Below are 18,983 nucleotides of genomic sequence, written 5' to 3' on the forward strand. Positions count from 1 at the left end.
ATCGGCGATCATCAATACGTAACAAAACACCAAATCTACTAGATCGGCTGTAGATATCAACAATATATAATCTTTATATCAATATACACTTAAATCAAGTGATTGGAGTAGATCGGTCACCATACCGAGACAGTATAAATCACTTAAATCGAAATATATATTAATAACGAGATTATATATATATGTTTGTAGCATAGCCGATCAAATAGATCTAGCATGTATCGGCTAATACTCCGATACCGCTTTATATTAAGATATTGAAGCAGATAAAATACTCAAGCAGATGCTTAATATACTTAGATGTGACAAGATCTTAATATAAAGGGCAGATTTAACATGTCAATGAAGCATATAAAGCAAATATGGTCGAATCAGATTAGATCGGCTAAAACTCCGAGACTACCCTAATCGGCAACCAGAAGGCAGGCTAGAGATTGTAATTCTAAGCACGACTTAATAGATCAAACTCAACTGATGCAGCATTAAGTATGAAAAGAAGGACAATATCTAGACAATCAAACCGCTGGATGTTTCATAGGGTGGTAGATATCTTATATAATCTGAATCAACATCGAAATCTAACCTAATCGGCTGCCTTCCTTGATAGATGTTAGTCGATTGTAGGTTAGATGACGATATTGCCAGAGATCACGTAAGATATACGATAACTCGACGAATCACATAAACAAGATTAGAGTATCGTAAAGATGGAAGCACTAATCCCAAGAACGCATGTCATCATAACAAGTTTTATCTCTTGTTGAAGATCGAAACCGATGCAGCTCAACCTGAAAGCAAGAACTCGTCGAAATAAAATTAAAGCAAAAGGTGGCGATGTGCCGAAATTGTATTGAACGTGTGTGTTAAAAATTACATAGGTCTCGGGGTCTATTTATACCTGAGAATTACAAGATATGCCCATACCGGACACGACTGTTATCTCTAACAAAATCTAAGATATCATAAGTCTTTGCGGCAGACTTTTGCCCACATTTGTCTATAAGGAATTTACATAAAATATCTTAATTAGTAGATACAATTGCCTTCCCAGGACTCTATCCGTGCGTGGCAATAATCTTGAAGTACATTAACTTGAACCCAATGTTGTATACATGTCGTATTGTCGGAATCGGCTGAATCACTTAACCCAATCTGACTCAGACTTAGCCGATCCTAACCGTAGCCGATCTAGACTCCAGCCGATACTCATTCTGTTTCCACGACAATCCTCATCTTCGATTCCGCTTCGATCCCATCTTCCTCTCCGATGCTGACACTACCAAATTTGGTTGTTAACACATGCCCCCCAAGTCCGGGATATTTGGTAATGTTCCGAATTTGTCGTGTACTGTCTCCGAGTAAGTTTCGCACTCCGCCGTTATTGACCGTTATTCCAGCGCTTTAAATACTAACCGTTCCCCTCGAGAAATCTCACGCCGTGACTTCCGTTTTCACCGCTCAAGCAAAACTTCTTCCTCTCTCTTCTCCGGCGATTCCTCCGGCGCAAAGGCGATTTCCAGGCGACTTCCTCCCCGACGAGATTTCCGCCCGCAGCGATGTCGTCTTCCGCCGGCCCATCTGATGCGCCATCAGCCGAGTACGCTGAGGTAAGTTCTCATCGGCTAAATCCCTTTTCCCAAGAGTAGATTGATTTTCTCTTGTCTCCTATTGTTCTCTTCTTCTCGGTCGCTTTGGATTTGTAGCACCTCTCCAACCTAGTTGCGATTCCCAGCTTATCGCATGAAAACCACTACTTTCTCGGCCCAATCGGCAATCCTGATCCAACCGAGTTCATTATCTGTGAAACCAATAGGATTCTGTTAAGATTAACCAATCCAGATCCAGGTCACTGGAAAAACACCTTTAAATCTTGGCCGTCTCTAGAAAAAACTTCCCTCGAGAAAAGTTGGACTACATGGTTCATGCGTATGTCGGCTAGCAAAAGAGTTCACTGGGACGAAATTGGAATCGGCCAAGCACTTGACCTAACCATAGCAAACTCAGCCAAGGATGAACCTCTCATGGCAGCTGCCTCTTATTTCTGGTCCAACACTATCAATGCCTTCTTATTCAACCAAGGGCCGATGACCCCAACTCTCCTAGATATCATCATGATCACGGGTCTGGATATCACCTCATCGGCTAACCCTATGAGCTTGAACATAAAGAACCAATATGACTTCAAGACCAAGAGCATAGGCGGCTGGTCAGGTTATGTAGCAGTATATATGGGCCAAGGTTCGGTCACCCCCCGAGAACCTTTTCAACTGTTGATCCTATTTAAAGCTATTGTTTTGGGCCGACTTTCGGCCCAAAGCCAAAAAGGACTTTTTAAAACCTTTTTCAATTTAAATTATTTCTTAAATGCAATTCCATTTATTAAAAATACTTCCTTAGCTCAAATAAATCCCAGAAAAATCTAGGAATTATAGAATTAAGCAAAGTATTTAATGAAATTTTATCTGGCCCCATTTTATATTGGAATTTATTAATTAAAATTAGATCTTCTCTTCAAGACTTTTAAAATTATTTCTAAAAATTCCATTTAAACAACAATTTATATATTTTGAATTTTCAGGGTGTGACATAGATGTACAGTACCGATAACACTGGAATAAATTTTAAATGAGAACTATTAAAAGATATTATGAAGTGCATGTGCCATTAGTTTGGTTTAATTAAAAGAGAAAGGGAGGAGAACAGTTCTACTTTTCCAATATTTTTAGAGGGCTTCTATGAGTAACCATTTGGCATAACCTAGGGTCAAGGAGGCTCTGATACCAACTTGTCACGCCCATAACCACGGGCACGGCTATTCGAATAGTTTTACTCTGATCAGAGGTGTACCACTGTACCCACAAGACACAACCCCACATCATGTCACCATGTGCCTCAATACCACCACGGTACCTCGGAAAGGAGTTGTGACAATACCCCTTGCATAACACAATCCACCGCAGCGCACCTTCCTGGATCATAATCACCCCCTTATAAACAAGGCATGGACTCCCCAGCGACCCCCGTGGGCTTATCTCCGCCACTTCTCAGTCTGGTGCCCCGCAATGAACCATGCTATACAAAAGATAAAGCCGTTGCCCACGCTGGCTTGTGGTTGGCACGGTTAATGTTTCACAACCGAAACTCGTGAACCGGTCCTTAATTGTCATGAGCACGACCATCAAAACCATGTGCTCACAACCCACCATTACCAGGTTTTAGTTGGCACATTAATTAATTAACCAATCACGATTGACCATCGTGAACTATCATTAAGCTATCATTAAATAATAGTGAGTCATAAGTTATCCCAATAGTGTGCTAATGTTTCTAAGCAGGGCTAAGCAATTATATCTAATATCTAGTTGAACCAATATACATAGCCCAACTAGTCAAGTTATAATAACCCAAGGTATCAAGGAATAAAGTAATCAAGAACAAATGGGCTATAACAATGAATAGGTTAATTCCACCCAATGACATTCGAAAATAAATGCAATAGTTGAAAAGAAACAATAGCTTTAAACGGGATCAACATGCTCAAAGGGTTGTTTGGGATCTGTGTGACTTGCCTTGCTGGCCTTGGAACTCTTCAAACTCTTCTCCTGCGGAAACGGACTCTCCGGAAACGACGGAATCTAAGCAGAAAAGAGCAAAATCACCAAAACAGCACATAAACAAGCATGAACAGTACATGTGGATATTTTTAATATGTAGATCTCAATTTTAGAAAAATTTAGAGACTTGAACCAACTAAATCGGAGCTAAGATGAATTAGTTATGAATTTTTGAAGATTAAATCGGATTAAAACACTTAAATTGATTTTAATTGACTTATGACGCAATAATGAATTATTTTTGAAAAGGAAAAGAGGATTTATTGCGTCAGCGGCTAGGGTTTCGGTGGACCGGGCGCACGGCGGCGGTTCACGCGAACGGACGGCCGAGATCGACTTGATCCAAAACGGACGGCTGAGATCGATCGGTCCACGACCGGCTCACGGCGAACGGCCCCGATGACGTCAGCGATGACGTCACCACCGGCGGCGGCGGCTCGGCGGCTCGGGCTTGCATGCTCGCTGGCGAACGACGGCACGGCGGCGCAAACGGAAGGCACCAACGGGTAGAGCGCGACGCGACGAACTCACCGGTGACCAAAAGAGCGGCGGAAGATCAACGGACGGCGACGGCGACGACGAAGAAACGGTGGCGGTCTTCAGGTCAACGACGGCGACGGTGCTCCGGCGGTCAACAGCGACGGCGAAGGAGTGGACGAGGACGGCGACGCGATGGCGATCTTCCCGAGCGACGGCAACGTCTGGAACGGCGGCGGCGCACGGCTGGAGCGACGGCGGCGATGGCGGCGCTAGGGCACACGGCGTTAGGGCGCTACGGACGACGAGAGGCGAAGGCGAGGGTGGCGGCGGGTAGAGAAGAGCTCGGGGGTCCTTTTAAAGGGGCTCGGAGGCGACGGCGAAGGCCCACGACGACCGGCGACGAGAAGGAAAGGTCGGGCTCAAAGTGACGTGGTGAGATGAAAGAATACTTGGAGAAGGTCTTGGTTTGGTCCCTAATCAACTTCTTCAATCATCCATGCATTCCTTATGCTCGGTCTCTTTTCTTTCACCCAAGCAAGTAACTCTGTAAATGAAAACACACAAAACTTATTGTGTAGCAACGTTTGTTTAAATATATAACAAGTAAATCTAGTATAAAACATATGCACATTTGGTTGATTAATACATAAGGTAGTTATGGTTATATCCGAGCTAGTCATGTCCTCGTAATATAGTTTAACAATGATCTATATGCCATATTTCTATTGGAAATATTGGGAAGATAACTGCATACACTATGTTCAGTAGGTTGATTTCCCAGATTGAATGGCATAGGATCAGCATGCTTACTGACATGCCATTACACTCATTCATGAGAAAAAAAAGTTCAAATTATTTGGGCCATATATCTCTTGAAAACAGGAAAATAAAAATAAATCTCTTCAAAACCATGCACATGAAGAGGAAGGCAGCCCAAAGCCTTCCAGTCGACTACTGCATAAAAAAAAGTCAGAAGATATAGGGATCTAGAATTAGTTAGTAAGCAAAGAAAGAAATAAGGACCCAGTATTAGCAACAAAGAAAGAAAATCTAAGCGCAGCAATCGCTACTCGCCTTGCATTTGCTGAGCCGCATCCAAGCAATCAACGTGGCCGAGCTGCGTTGCCGCCGTCACAGGGACTCCGGAGGCAACCACCTCCACCACCTTAACAATAGCGAGGCGTAGTCCTTGATATGTCGGCGTTGGGATCTGCCGGCGGAGGATCAGCCCGATGCAAGGCGATGCGGAGGGGGGCTGTGGCCGCGTGGATCGGGGGATTGAGGGGATGCCGAGGTCGGGGAACGGGGGGAGAGGCCGCCACTGCCGGTGGTGGATGACGCGACGATGGCAGATGAGCCGATGGAGGAGGAGGAGTCGCGGCAGGACTCACGGAAGAGGCAAGACACCGTGGCGGTGGAGGTAGTCGCCGTCGGTAGTGGTGGGCAGGGAGCTCGGCGGTAGAGTGGATGGTGGCGGCGAGGAAGCAGACGATGACAGCTGGGTTTCAGTGGATTTGGGAATTGGAATCGGCTAGGGTTTGAGGAACCAGGGTATGAAGCAATCACAACGCGGCTTTACCGAAATGACCCTAGTGCGTTGACAATAGTTATTGAATTATTTGGACAAAACAGTCAATTCAAATTTAAAATGGCTTGACCGCAAAGTGGCCCGACCGCGAAGATTTTGCTTTTGAAAAATTTTGGCTCCCACCCCACAAAAAAATTGGCGTCTACAGCTACAGTATCATTCTTTTTTGGAAAAAAAATACAAACTATATGCAAAAATAATTTCAAGAGCAAATAAACAGTATATTCCAACATAAATATATTTTAATAAAATGAAGACATTTGGTGAAAATAAGTGAGAATGCTACCAATTTTCTGAAATGGTGTATCCAAAACAAATTACAAGAGCAAAAGAACATTATATTCCTACATAAATATTTTTTAAATAAAATAAACACGTGTTGTGAAAATGTTACCAAAAAATTCAATTGAAAACATATATATGTGGTAAAGACGAAAAACAAATTATATTCATATGTAATATTATGCCAAAGTTATATGCAATTACTCCCTTCGGACAATTATACTCGATGTCGATCGGTCTGCATAGGTCAACGGTTTGTTATACAATCATTCAAACTGAATCTAACTTGATTCCTCATCAAATGTTTTTTAAGCATGATATAAATAATTTTATATTTGCATAAAAAATTTTACATTAGACGAATGGTCAGCCGTCGGTAAAATAAGTCAATGACGTAAAAAATAACTACCGTTGTTTCAAATGCAAAAATCAGAAACAACAAAATTGTAGAACTCATCGAGATCTACAACTATCGTATTGGTATTTTTTACGAATAAGTTCATTTGAAAAATTAAAAATTTGAATTTTCAAAATCTGATAATTTCGAACGAAAATTGGGGTTAATAAATGATTTCAAATAGAAAAGTCACCAATACAAAGTTGTAGAACTCATCGAGATGCAAAATTTTTATTTTGGTCGTGTCTCCATCTGACTCTATTTGAATAATTTGAAATTCAAAGTTTGAGAACTTCAAATAGAATTTTTTATTAGTGAACGACTTCAGCTGAAAAAGTCATCAACAACAAAGTTGTATAAAATTATTTGAATGTCAAATTATGACAACTTCAAACAACATTTTCAAATACTAAATGATTTCAACTGAAAAAGTCATCAACAACGAAATTGTATAACTCATCAAGATATACAACTTTTGTTTTGGTCGTTTTGCTATATGACTTTGTTTCAATAATTTGAATTTGAATTTCAAATTATGACGACTTCAAACAACATTTTCAAATACTAAATGATTTCAACTGAAATGTCATCAACAACAAAGCTGTATAACTCATCAATATCTATAACTTCTATTTTGGTCGTTTCTTCATCCGACAAATAACATTCTCACAAAATTTATAAAACTATAACAGATATAAACTATAAGAGAGAGATGTAAATTTTGTGAGCAATGTTACTATCACTTTGTCGGATGAAAAAACGACCAAAATAGAAGTTATAGATATTGATGTGTTATACAACTTTGTTGTTGATGACTTTTTCAGTTGAAATCATTTAGTATTTGAAAATGTTTTTTGAAGTTGTTGTAATTTGAAATTCAAATTCAAATTATTGAAACAAAACCATATAGCAAAATGACAAAAACAAAAGTTGTAGATATTGATAAGTTGTACGACTTTGTGTTGACAATTTTTTTTTCATTTGAAATCATTTACTACCCGAAAAACTATTTGAATTGAGAGGAGGGAGACAAAATGGACTTCTTGGTGAGGGAGGAGCAAAAGGGCTGGACCGATGGCCTGAAGAGGGAGGAGGAGGGAGAGAGAGGCTGCGGGCTGAGGGAGGGAGAGAGTAATACTTGGGCCCAAAAAGGCAAACAAAATTTTTTTGAAATAAAGCAATAATCTTTACGCCATACATAATTCATCATACATCAAAAGATAATAGTAAGCATGTCAATTTGCAAATATTAATCAATTCATAAAGCATGATTGATTGATAGATATTTTTAAAAATTGATAAATATATGAGAAAACAAACCGCTAATAAATCACTAAGCCACAAGATCAAAATTCAAAGGAGAGAAACAATCAATCACTTATTATTGTCTATCAAATTGAAAATCCACAAGAAGTGCATGACATACCTTGATTTCTAAACCTTCTGCAGATGATACTTTTGCAACTAGGCATAGCATTCAGGCTCAATGGACTTCCTCGCCTGCGGGCAAATGCAGTGATGTTTGTATACTTGATCGTTTAATGCGAACCGGAACCATGGCCATGACCACGCCAATTATATAAAAAAAATCTGATCCTGTTTCTAACAGTGGTATAACTCGCACTTCTATATGTCCCATGTGAATTGGTAATTGATTAAATTAATTTGGGTAGGTCTAATGCATGATTGCTCATGCGGAACTGTTGGAGCGCACGGGTGCCCGTCAGGCATTGCAGTCCGTGTTTCTCTCCATGTCCGGTTTTAAATTGATCCATGTGTGCTTATTTATAAGTCTGTAGGAGCTTCTTTGAATGTGAGCCCACTTGTTTTTGAGGCCCAGTGAGAAATATATTGGCCCAAAACATTTATACATACAAACTTCATATATGTATATTATATATATATATATATATATATATATATATATATATATAATATGTGCATATGAGTTTTATACATTTTATACACATAAATTTTGTACCTATAACTTCATGCTTGTAAATGACAACGAATTGCATATGGCCCATGTATATGAATGGGCTACAGTTCCTTTCGGGCCATGTGCATGGGTTTTTTTTTCCCAAAAACATATAAGCCCATTTAAAAGAATGCACATGAGAGAAATATCATTACCCTCGACCTGCTAAATGGGAATGGGATAGGCTAAGACTGAAATAGAAATGACCGTCGATAAAAAGGATTTCGTGTGATGGTGTGAGATGCTATGCACCGTGGTGATTTGTAACATATATACCACAGAGATTTGGAATGGCATGGCTTTATGCACAACACCATAAGCATAAGTGATATCTAAGTAGTTAAAAGAAAATCCTTATATGAGAATGTTGGGCATGTTCACTTTACCATCACTTTCAACCCAAGTAAATTTTGATAGAGTAAAAAACTAAACACTACCTTAGTACCTTACCAATATCATCTTAGCAAAATTTGATGGTTCCCAAACTTTCTAATCATAAAAACCCTACCAAAATTCGGTAACCTCAAAATTTACCAAATTGAAATTGGCAATAAAGTGAAATGCCCGTAAATTTAACGACTGAAAATAAATAAACATATCAGTCAGGAGACTTGACAACCGGTGAGCATTAGTGTAAGAAGTTTATTTTAAACCCCGTAACCATGGGTGAAACATAACGTGGCCTCTGGCCACCCGGGCTATTGCCTAAGGCCTTCGATTGGAGGCCCATTAGGATTAAGATTTTTCAGTGTATGTAACTACCATGCAAGGCTCAGTATAAATTTGCCGTCAAACAATACCATTTTATTAAGTTATTAATTGCGCAGTGTTATGAATTTGCTACTCAAATCTGCCAAACATCTTCTCCACCGCTCAAACGTACGTGAATCAGAACACATACATATATGTAGGCATCCTTGCGTGATATAGCTAAATGGATCATGCAGACTGATGACTCTTCTGGGAGGACAAGGCTTCTATGGCAGTACCCAGCGGCCACGCCGACTCCACGTAGCAATCCCCATACTTGACCTGTTTCACAAGCGTCATCTCCCTAGTTGGCTTCAAACCTGCGAAACCATAATTCCAATTTCTATGTCAGGTGTTGTTGCTGCTACTTGCTAGTAACTTCAGTGTGGACGAATTTAATTCGGTTGTTCTTTAGTACGCCAATTTTGTAAAGAGTATATTAATTTTTCAAAGTGAACTAATATTGAAATGGAAACAAGTTACTTAAAGATTTGCCGCAAGTTCTAATAAATAATTATTTATATGATGTTTTACATGTTCAATAATGAGGCATTAGGAGGCACTATACAATAATATATATAGTTTATATTGTTTGTTTATCGAGTCCTAATATGTCACTCCTACTACACAGATGATTTATTGGATGAGAAAATTATAAACAGTTGATTCTACTTACGATTGTAAAACATCTCTTTAATTGTTTTTAACTCAGATTAATATATGGTGTGGGTGCATAGTGCATACATTCGTTTGTGTAATAAAATTAGATTAGCTCTAAATACAACTATTTTTATGGTTCCCGAAAAGATACCACACTGTCCGCAAATTAAAATATTAATTTAATCTGAGTTAAAAAGATTTAAAGAGATGCTTTACAATCGTAAGTAGAATCAACTGTTTATAATTTTTCTATCCAATAAATCATTTCTATTTATACTACCATCCTATAATCTCTCAATAAAAACTGTAAAATTATATAATATCCAACTGCTTAGATAGAAATAAGTTTTTTTACAATATAAGTATTGTTCCACTGATTCCAACGCACAGAACATACATTTTCACCTAATCACGGTCCTTAAGGAGAATTTAAACACTTAAGATGATTGAAAGGAAATCTTTTTTCCCTAACATTAATATTTGCAAAAAACACTTATATTCTACTACCTTCGTCCCAAAATAGCCTTATTTAGTTCGAGGGGTAAAAAGTGTTGGCTTGCCACATCGAATATACAGACACACATTTAAAGTATTAAACGTAGTCTAATAACAAAACAAATTACGAATTCCGCCTGTAAACTGCGAGACGAATTTATTTAGCCTAATTAATCCGTCATTAGCAAATATTTACTGTAGCACCACATTGTCAAATCATGGCGCAATTAGTCTTAAAAGATTCGTCTCGCAATTTACACGCAGTCTGCGTAATTAATTTTTTTTCTATATTTAATACTGCATGCATGTGTCCAAACATTCGTTGTGACAGGATGAAAAGTTTTTGCGTGAGAACTAAACAGGGTCTAAGTGCAGTTTTACATTGTTTGTGTTTAACGTTTAACCGTTCGTCTTATTTGAAACATTTTTATGATTAGTATTTTTATTGCTATTAAATGATAAAACATTAATAGTAATTTATGTGTGACTAATTTTTTTTAAAAAAAATTATAATTTTTTTAAATAAGACAGATGATCAAAGTTGTACACACATATCCACGACTGCACTTATTTTATTATAGGATGGATGTATTATATTTTGGAATGGACGAAATATTTTTGCAATTACTTACCGAAGCCCTTTGTAAGCAATGTGTACTGGTACGTCAGGTCCATGCATATGAACTGCACGTCGAACGCCTCCGGGTACGCGGCCGCGGCCTCGCCGGAGCTCAGCGAGCAGGCCTTCGACGCCGCCTCCGCGAACGCCGCCGGGGTGGTCACGGCGCTCGGCGCGTCGTCGACGACGAACCCGCCGTGCACCGCCCTGTCGTAGAAGTAGGACGCCACGTAGAGGTCGGCCATGCCGGCGCCGCCGCCGCCGTTCCACACGCCGTTGAAGCTGCAGTTCCGGGACTCGCACGGCGCGTCCAGGCCCAGCGCCGCCGCCGCCTCCTCGCCGCACTTGCCGTGGTCCGCCCCTTCCGGCGACGCCGCCGCGTCGTACTCCTCGCCGTTGTACTTGTATGTACCTTCGTCGAGGTCATCGACCAAGAATAAATCGTCAAATTATTTTCGTTTGCAGTTTCGTTTTGAACATTTCTTAACGGGCGACCGTGCAAAAAAGAGGAAATTTAATTTGCCCCTATTTGAATAAACGTTGACTAAATTAGAAAAAAAATGATTTTGTTTTGAAATTTTCTGGCTAAATAGTTTCATGCGGGGTTCTAAAATTCCTCAATTATTTATGTCGAAAATCCATGAAAATCATTCCACCAGCCTATACATATAGACGTATTCGGTATTAATGTGACACATTTAAATCTAGAAATTAAAGTATTTTTTCTGGGACATACCATTGAATCCGCGAAGCATGCAGGAGCTGAATTGCCCATTCTTCGTCTTAAGAATCTCGACGCGAGAAGCTTGGAGCCCATAATGCAAGTAACTGTTCATTCAAGATTATGTCTGATCATCACCATTGCCTAAAGTATATAATTACTACTTATTTCCTTGTGTTACACAACTAACTCTGAATGATGTTCAGAAATTAATCAAGCCCGAGTTAGTCTGTTTTAAGCTTTCTTTTAATTAACCACAGGTCCACAGCCTTTTGTTGTCAATACAGACCAAAATTAAGTTAACAAAAATTGCATGGAGCTGAAGAAGTAAGATATAATTTGGTAAGAAGTTGTTGTCGATTCTACCTGTGAACATAAAGGTTATAATCTTTTCCCTTGAGATACTCCTTTGTAACATAAGGATCTTTGCCGACAGGGACTGGAGGAGCGTTTTCTGCAGCATCTGAAGAAATGGCATAGGCCATTTGAACTGAACCACCTCCGAGATCGATCACTCCTACGGTTTTTGAGTAATCCCCTCCTAACTTCCCCAAAAGATAGTTCAGAGCAACCTGCACCATGTACCATATGGAATTTTTATTTTCTGAAATGATATATTTATATAAAGATGTAAATTGTCAGAAAATTTCTGCTCTGAATGACAGTATGTCAAACATTTCATACCCAGAGGTTGGATCCTTCTTGAGAACCCCCAAGGACACTGATCCATTCTGGTTTGTACTGGAAATTGCTCTTGCTGTGGACAAGATCTCGAACCTGTAAGTAATATTATTGAAAACATGTCATTTTTGTGATCAATATATAGTCTACAAACGGTTAAGATCTTTGCAAAAGTAGAGTACATCATCTAATGAAACCAGATTACGGTGAGAATATTATTTACCGCTTCAAGAATTTGCTCTGACTTCTCATCTCCAATCAGTCTTAGACCAGCAGTGGCCTGAACACCAATTTGATTACACCAAACATAAAATAGTTCTTAAGATCATTTCAAGAATAATTAATTCCAGTTTCAGTAAGATCAGTAAGTACCCCAAGTTTGAGGGGAGTTCTTTTCTGAAGCTGCTTGGGAACAACACCTTTAGCCTTCTCTAGCAGAGGAGCAATGGAGTTTGCAGCTTCCTGTGGTTTGCCAGCATATGAGCTCAACCCGGGCTTCACCTATATTTTTTTTTCGAATGTGAGCCTATATGAAGTTACAACTTTTTTCATAGAATCCACAAACTATCCTCATAACTGTTCCATGCACGTATGCTTTATTGCTTTACACTTCAAAAAGATGCTGCAGAAATCTTGAAGCATGCTATACGCACGCTTCACACTTTAAAAAGGAGAAGCGATAATCTTGAAGCATACTCCAAGTATATGGAATACAACGTCGCGTTTTCTTGCTGGCAAGAGCATTTGAAATTCAACTATTTTTTGTGGTCTTCCAAGTGAGAATTTGACTAGAATTTTATAGTAAAAATTTATTTATGAAATCTAATAAGTTTAAGTGATTATAAAATTATTTTTCAAGAAAAATATTACTGGTGGAGAAACCATCTTTGGTCGGTCGACCAGATTTCACAATAGTCCCGGTTGTATTAAAAACCGGGACTAAAAACATCTTTAATCCCGGTTTAAAAGATCAAGGGTACTTTTTCATCTTTAGTACCGGTTGGTGTTACCAACCGATACTAAAGATCTATTTGTAGTCCCGGTTGGTGTTACCAACCGGGAAAAAAGATCAACATAAGCTTTACTCCCGGTTGGAGTTACCAACTGGGACTAAAGATGTATTTTTAGTCCCGGTTGGTAACACCAACCGGGAGTAAAGATCCCCATGCGCCACCGGCCAGCAGCACCTCGTCCTCCCCGCCCTATCTTATCCCTTCTCCTTCCCACTTCTCCTCCTCCTCTTTCTCACTTCTCCTTCTCCTCCTCCTCTCTTCTCAACCCTCTCCTCCCCCTCATTCTCTCCCCCCTCCCCTCCCCTCCGGCTCCTCTCCGGCGGCGGGAGGTGGCCGAGCGGCGGCGGCGGCCTCCCCTCCGTCAGATCCGGGAGGGGAGGCGGCCAGGTGGCGGCGGCGGCCTCCCCTCCGTCGGATCCGGGAGGGGAGGCGGCCGTCGCGCACGGAGGGCCGTCCCCAGTGGCGGCGGCGGAGGCCAGCGCGGAGGGCTGGCCACAAGGCGGCAGGCGGTGGTGGCCGGGCGCAAGGCGGTGGGTGGCGGCCGGGCGGCGGTGACCCGCGCGGCGGTCGGGCGCAAGGCGGCCGGCGGCCCACGGCCGGGCGGCGGCGACTGCGAATTTTTTTGAATGATTTGTATATTTTGGTGGAGCATTTTGTTGGTTGATTTAGGGATGATTTTGTGATTAATTTGTGGATTGTGATTGATTTGTGGACTGTGGATGTGGATGTATTGTGGATGTATTTTGTTGTGCTTGATGTAATTTTTTTTTTGAGATTTTGTGATGTATTTGAGTATTTGAGATGATCGATTGTGGATTTGGAGGCAATTTGAGGATGATTGATTTGGGATTTTGGGGACGGGATGGGGTGAAATCAATATATATTAAAAACAATGAAGAAAAAAAAATAATAAAGAGCAACCGGATCTAGTCTTTTTAGTCCCGGTTGTATCTTTAGTCCCAGTTGGTAACACCAACCGGATTTTTACTCCCGGTTTTTTCACCCGGGACTAAAGATAGCGATCTTTAGTCCCGGATTCGTAGTCCCGGTTGAAAAACCCCTTCTCCACCAGTGTATGGACATACGATTTGAAACTAAGTACTTTAAAAGTTATGGATGGTTATAGTATTAAGGCTGCGTTCTTTGTTAGGAGTTCCCAACTCCCCACCATCGTTTTTCGCGCGTACGCTTTTCAAACTACTAAACGGTGCTTTTTTTTTGCAAAAAGTTTCTATACGAAAGTTGCTAAAAAAATCATATTGATCCATTTTTTTTTAGAAAAAAGCTACTTCCTCCATTTAACATATATATATATATATATATATATATAATAAGTCGTTTCAGCCTTGTGCGAAATGATAAACAAATAAATAAAAATGTTTTTTTTGCAACTTCCTCTAAATTGTTTTACTAGGGAAAAACCGTTTGTATAAACAAAGGTAGTATTTAGTAGTTAAAAACCAACTAGTAAGGAAATTTTAAAAATTATGCGGATATCTGAAACAACTTATATTTAATTAGCAAAGAATGAAAATAACAGATTGTATTTTGCAACTGGCTGGAGAAACTGTGTGGAGAGCTAGTTTCCACCGCCAAAACAATAAAAAATATCATTGTATGTTGGGTTTACGATTACGACAGGCTCTTCTGTTTCGGGCACCGGCGAAATTCGGAATTTCGTGAAATCCGGTAAAAAACCGGTAAATTCCGAACAAATTTCATAAACCAAAATTTGAATACAAATCCCTGAGTTTGTCGACAAGTTCTTGAAAACCGGTCGGTTTTAGCGAAATTCTGATCGAAATCATCGAAATTTCGATCGGTAATTTGTCTCTTTTTTTAATTATTTATTCTTTTCTTTCTTGATGTAAGTTTCAATAAATACACACAATACATCATTTTTTTCAAAAATTTATATCCCAATTGGTTATATGAATATCATAGTATTTATAAGATTTTTTTGATTTTTTTCTTTTTTTATCAATTCAAATTGAATTTGGATGAAACTCCTCGAAATCTCAAACGGTTTATACTTTCGAGCCTCATCGAAACGTCGAAATTTCACGAAATCGGACTAGATTTTGTCAGAATCGTAAACCCTGATTGTATGTATCTATACTTTGTATAGTTGATACCCACTAGTATGTCATCTCATCATCCACTAGCAATTAACATCTTAAATTTCACACAAGCAAGACACATCTTCTCCCCACATTATTTTCATAACATTTCAACATTCATCATTTGTACAATTTTCACATATACCCATCCACTAATTCCACGATAAAACATGGGGTGTCACGTTTGTTGCAGGCGTGGTCCAAGCTATCGTCTCCAGACCGAAACACGTGAATGTTGACGTTATCGATACTCCTCATCTACTCACTGAGCCATGATGTTTCAACTTAAAATTGCCAACTACTCAACTTTATCGAATTGAAATTTCTACCAAAATTTGTTGCATCGGATCCACCTCTGTAAAAACTGTGAAAAGTTTGAAACTAAATTAATTATGAGTTCCTCATGACAATAGGCGAGGAAGTTATACGCGACATGCATGCAATTTTAATAATCAACTCATGTTACGCTATACAGAACATTGATTTTTTTTCCTTGCTCTTGAACTTCGTGATGAACTCCATTCTATCTCTCCAATGAAAAATGTGAGCTCTGCCTAAATGTCTAGTTATTGAGCATGCAAATTAAGTTTATATATCTTTTTCTTTTTACCGATTTTTACATGAACAGTTTACTCTCGCCACGTAATACTCCCTCCGTCCCTAAATATTATACTGTTGACCTTTTTTAAACATATTTGATCATTTATCTTATTCAAGAACTTTGTGAAATATATAAAACTATATATATATATATATATATATATAAAAGTATATTTAACCATGAATCAAATGATAGAAAAATAATTAGTAATTACTTAAATTTTTTTAATAGGACGAACGGTTATTAAAAAAAATCTTCCCAGTTCCCATCCAATCCAATCCACCTCCCATTTCCCATCCAGTATAATCAAATCAAATCCAATTCACAGAAACATCACAAATTCGCATAACAAAACAAATCCATAGCAACACGACATTCCTTGTCGCTGTCACCAATGGCCGTCGTTGGTGAAACTAGCAGTCACCGCCGCCATGCCGAGAAGGATGGTTGCCGTAGCCGAGCCACATTCACCCTCCCCTTTGTCGCCTCTACTGGCCTCCTCCCCTCGGAGGATCTGGGAAAGGGAGGGGAGAGAAAGGGAAGAGGGGAGAGTGGAGCCGCCACGTCATCCCCTCCTCATTCTACCACGTGCCGCTGCCACCGCCACCCTCCTTTTACGACGCCTGTCGCCACAAACGTTGATCTCCTCCACTCTAACCAAATCTAGGAGACCGATGGGAGGGGACTGGAGCCTCTGCTATCGCCCCTCCTTCTCCCTACCGTTGAACGATGCAAGACACCACCAATCTGGGGCGCTGCCAACCACGCCTCCAGCCAGTTGCGAGGAAAAGGAGGGATGGGAGGGGATAGAACAGGAGGGGACGGCAGTGGAGCATCCGCCACCGCCTCTCCTCTCTATCGTCAGGTGCTGCAGACCTACCTCCAGCTAGATTTGGAGGGGAGGAGCCCCCATCACCACCATGCTGCCCTGCTGCCAGTAGTGGAGGAGAGGGAAGGGGAGGGGAACCGGTGGTGGAGGCATGGTGAAGGAGGAGACTACCAAGACTTAGTCGCTGCGAGCTCCGCTGGATCGATCGGGTCCTGATTTTAGTAACGCCCCCACACTATAACCCCACTTTCTAGACAGACGACTTTAGACCCCGCCAGCAAAAATTAATTTTTATAGGCACGGTCTAAAGAGTTTCCACCTGCGAAAATATGAGGTATTTTCATAGGCAAACCTCTTCAAACCTCGCCTGTAAAAGTCAATTTTTCATAGGTGGAGCCAAAGATATGAGGCCTCTTGGTATTTTCAAACGGTAAAAGTGAAAATATTTTGTCTGCTTGAAAAAATAAAACACAGTGTTAGGAAAATGCTTTATATATTGGCCGATCGGCCTTATGGTCTAATATATTTATTTTCATTTTGTTAGTTACAAAATCAAACTAACTAGCATAACATGAACCTAATTGATAGGACCTATACTAGAGCTAAATATATCTTTCGAGGCTTCGTGTGTCACAACAAAAACAAATCCACATCCAAATATGTAAAATGAAAAATACAGGCAAGACAAATTTTCATAAGATGGAACATAGTGGCAAACTGTGGCTAGACCTTATGCCATGGGGGATGGCATCGTTGGGTGACTCAGGGATCGGTGCTGGTTGTCAAGGAGTGTTGGTGGCTAGGGGTCAATTAATGCTAAGGTGGCACATGCCAACAGGGTCATGTGAAGACTAGGGCTCAGGAAGCAGTGATGTGCAGACAATCACTAGCGACGAGTGTTAGGGTTACGGATAAGGTATACCCTCTACCCTTGGATGTATGTTGTATACCGATACGGTATACCTGCACATATACGGATGTTTCCTGTACATGTTAAGGAAATCCATCATGTAACAGAAACGGAGTCCACGGATGGAAGGAGTCCTACTCAGATAGAACTGAGTCGTTACTATATCGTGTGGAGTCCGATATCTCCGAGTTCTAGTTGGAGATCGACTGACCCGCGGTATAAAAGGGACCCCCCGGGAGGACCAAAGGGATCGAATCTCACCGCCAACACAACCACCACAGCCTACGAAGTCGGAGCCTACAGGAGCTAAGTCGCCGGGTGATCTAGTCGAACCAACTCGACTACGGTCTTGTCGGTATCATTGAGTTCTACTATTCCCTTTGTAATCTGTGGTTTCCATCATATAATCCCATACCAACTGGATTAGGGCTATTACCTATCAAGGGGCCTGAACCAATATAATCCTTGTCTTTGTGGTTTCCATCATATAATCCCATACCAACTGGATTAGGGCTATTACCTATCAAGGGGCCCGAACCAGTATAATCCTTGTCTTTTATTTGCTTGATGTCGTATTACGTAGATTCTCGTACCAATGTACCCCAATACCCTCTATATCCGGTCTACGGGTATCCCCCGTCGATAGTGGCGCGCCAGGTAGGGGGCTTTGGTACTCAAGTGTCATCAAGCTTCGTCGACAACAGCGTCAACCCCAGCATCAACCAAGGAGTTTCTACTTCAACAATGCTGGTATGGACTTAGGTCGGCAAACTCGTCTTCCTGGTTTACACCACGGTGTCGATCTCGACTGGTCCATCAATGACCGGAAGCGAGAACACCGTGGTTACAACCCTGGACGGCTCCATGTCGAAGAATCCTCCCTCAGAAGTGGAGAACGGAACATCGTGTCGTAGGCTCTCCGGACCTTCCATTATAATTGAGAGATGAAATGTATAATTCAAGTCATCAAACAAGTATAATGAAATATCCGACGCCTCGAGAGAGGAATATTGGAGACATTGCCGAGCCTTTAGCCTGCCAGTCAACTTCAGCCTGAGATGTGCCCGTCAAACCACTCGAAGGCGGTGACCAGATGTGTTACACATTCAGGAGACTTGACAACAATGGCTAAAGATCTACAACATCTCAAATATTCTTAACTCATACTCATGTGAATCTAGTTCCCAGGATGTGCACTAGATTCACACTTTCATCTCAAGCATGATTATACATAGCAAACACAAA

General features: G+C 40.5%; 1 protein-coding gene across 1 annotated transcript; it reads right to left on the minus strand.

Annotated features, from left to right (window-relative positions):
* Positions 1–9,121: 9,121 nt before the first annotated feature.
* LOC4350421 (probable apyrase 3) lies at positions 9,122–12,832 on the minus strand. Its single transcript, XM_015760751.3, is given in 7 exon segments — positions 9,122–9,409; positions 10,877–11,275; positions 11,600–11,691; positions 11,951–12,156; positions 12,269–12,361; positions 12,489–12,545; positions 12,638–12,832. Coding segments are annotated over 7 exon segments (1,158 nt in total). The 5' UTR covers positions 12,818–12,832; the 3' UTR covers positions 9,122–9,278.
* Positions 12,833–18,983: the final 6,151 nt, after the last annotated feature.

This window comes from Oryza sativa, chromosome 11, assembly GCF_034140825.1.
Source record: "Oryza sativa Japonica Group chromosome 11, ASM3414082v1".
NCBI lineage: Eukaryota > Viridiplantae > Streptophyta > Magnoliopsida > Poales > Poaceae > Oryza > Oryza sativa.